The following is a 2,709-nucleotide window of genomic DNA, read 5'->3' on the forward strand; positions in this document are numbered from 1 at the left end:
TAATGCTATAACACTTTATACCAAGAACAACCATAGTTCATCGAAGTACGCACATCAATATCAAGTTTCTAGCGGTTAAAGAAAGAGTTCAGAGTCGTTAGGCCATGACATAGTACATCAACACAGATTCTATGTTGGTTAATCCACTCACCAAAGGCTTAATGCCTATGGTGTTTCATACTCATGTTGTGGATATAGAAGTTCTTCTTATGGAAGAAAAAACTCATTTAGTAGGAATCTGTATATTTTTTGTTGCTCTATATTTGATCATGAAGACAAATATTTTATTTTGATTATTATACATACTTAAAGTTCAAAATATTCATAAGATTTTATTTGTTTATTGGACACTCTGAAATACAATATCATGATTTACTGCTGTTGTTTAGCACTTGGTGTTTGTAAATGTGATATAGATTCCTTTTGGAATCATAAAGTTTAGATCATGATTTGCTCTTACAGTTTATCATAAAGTATTTACAAATATGAGCTCGCCTCTTTTGAGGTCACCTTAGGACCAGTTGGAATTTAATATATATTGATCACATTTCATATAATTTCCACATTATACATCTACATCTTGATCTATGTCGTTAATGATATTGGTATTATGATTATTATTAGGGCTTCTTACGATCATATACAGTAGCTATGACCTCTTTAGTTGTATACCAATGAAGTTAATAGACCAGATTATTTACAAGGATATTTTGTACTCATAAAGTTTTATATTAACTAAAGTTTTACTTGTATTTCACATACAATTCACATGTACTTCAAGTGAGAAATTGTTGGATTTTATTATCCCTATTAAGTGAGCTTATTTGTAAATTGAACATGTGAATACAATCGGAATCCTTTAAATTGATCTAACTTATGTTTATTGGGTTTTGAGTTATTAGATACAGGTTCAATATGTAAAACCCTTTAACCCAATCTGTTATATCTATGGGCAAAGGCTTGATTCTCCCATTGACCTATAGCTTTTCAGCGACATCAACCTAACACCCAAGGAAGATTTTTCTCATTTGCTTCTGCTTCCTCATCCTCAAGATCTTCCAAACGACGCTAAAAGATAAGAATAATGACTCTTTAATCAAATTCCTTTATCTTTCAGTTTATGTATTACTATGTTGTGCCATATATGTTTGTTTAATGAAATTAAATCTTTTTTGTTCTTATATTTTTTATATGTGTATTCTTCATGTTTAAGAATTCATGTAGCCTGGGTTTTTCAATGATTAACATTTACAACAATTCGGTTGGTTTGAAGCCGACTAACCTTGCATTGGAAGAAGTACATTATGACTATTGAAGTAGTAAAGCCATCTAAAGAGATGATCATTCAGAAACATATGAGTCTTTGTAAATTTTCTTCCTAATGATTTCTTTTCCCTTTTGATTCTACATTACTAAAAACTTCCAACAATTTGGTTGGTTCATAGCCGACTAACTCATTCGAAGAAATATATATGGATGTGCTAACTTTCCCTTTTTCTCAAAAAAAAAAAAAAAAAAAAAAAAAAAGCAAAGAAAAAGAAGTAAATTTTACCTGTGGTTTATCCGTCGTGAATGGAAGACCTTGTGCGACGGGAATCCTTCGTCTAGCCTCTTCGATAACCCTTTCTTTCACTCTTTTTACAAACTCTTGTTCCTTCCTGTGTCCTCTTTGCTATATACATATACACGAAAACAACGACAAAGGATTAATTATAACCAAAAAAATAATGAGCTAAATTAATTATATTTCATTTATCTAAACTTATTGTTTCAATGCTCCAAACGTTCATTTATGTTCGTTCAATGCAAACAACAAGTATTCCCAACATACCTCAGTGTGAAGATTAAAGGGCTGAGCGTGTTGGTTGTTCCTCCCTCCCTGTTTGGCCATGCGGTTCTTTCGAGTAGACAAAAGCAAAACAAGAGCATCAACAGAACGATCAAGCCATGTTAACTGACAACAAACTGCAAAAACCTTGGAGGGGAGATCTTTAAGCTCGCTATGTTCTTCCATTTCTTGCTTTGCAGAGCTGTAGATAGACTCTGTAGAGCGAACACTATTTGATGATGAGCTGAAGCGTGCGGCCATTCTGATTGCTGCAGTTCCAAATTTTTTCACTTGGATTCCTTCGAGATTTGTTCAAGTTCTGTTTGAGAAATTGCGAGGAGAAAGTAGTACCAAACATCTGTTGTGATTTCTGCATCAGGAATGAATGAACATAGCTAACTGGATTTTGGACTGAGTGTGAGAATTGAAGCAGCAACAGCCTCCCTTTGAGTCTCTGTCATGGTGGTTATAATGGAAGGTGTGTTCCTCTTTCAGCTATCAGGTAAAGCACCTAACTTTAGTTATAGAAAGACTGAAGTTTTTCCAAGTAGGAGATACGAAAGCTTCGTTTGTTTGTCGGAGAAAAGGTTTTATGCCTTTTTTTTTTTTAATTCGAGTGTTCAGATTTTGAACGATTAATTACCATCCCTCCTCCTGATTTGCCTACTGGTTAAATCTGGAGTAGAGTTAATGTATAATTTGTCCCTATTGAGATTCAAACTATATTCTTTTATTTGTTTCCTAAATATTTTAGTATTGCACCATACTCATGGAGGCAAATGTTTTATACTATTTTGTAATACATAAGTAGACCTCAATGATAGGCATGAAGTAGACATTGTGTGCGATGTGGAGGTCAGGCCGATATGTGAGGGCCATCA

At 33.6% G+C, this 2,709-nt stretch overlaps 1 protein-coding gene across 1 annotated transcript; it reads right to left on the reverse strand.

Moving 5' to 3' along the window:
* Positions 1 to 996: 996 nt before the first annotated feature.
* LOC122055014 lies at positions 997 to 2,267 on the reverse strand. The gene is made up of 4 exons (XM_042616413.1): positions 1,976 to 2,267; positions 1,832 to 1,897; positions 1,553 to 1,672; positions 997 to 1,068 (listed from the first exon to the last, which is right to left on the reverse strand). The coding sequence occupies exons 1-4, from the start codon at positions 2,087 to 2,089 to the stop codon at positions 997 to 999; spliced, it is 372 nt and encodes a 123-aa protein (XP_042472347.1). The 5' UTR covers positions 2,090 to 2,267.
* Between the last annotated feature and the right edge of the window lie 442 nt (positions 2,268 to 2,709).

This window comes from Zingiber officinale, chromosome 3B (assembly GCF_018446385.1).
Source record: "Zingiber officinale cultivar Zhangliang chromosome 3B, Zo_v1.1, whole genome shotgun sequence".
Lineage (NCBI taxonomy): Eukaryota > Viridiplantae > Streptophyta > Magnoliopsida > Zingiberales > Zingiberaceae > Zingiber > Zingiber officinale.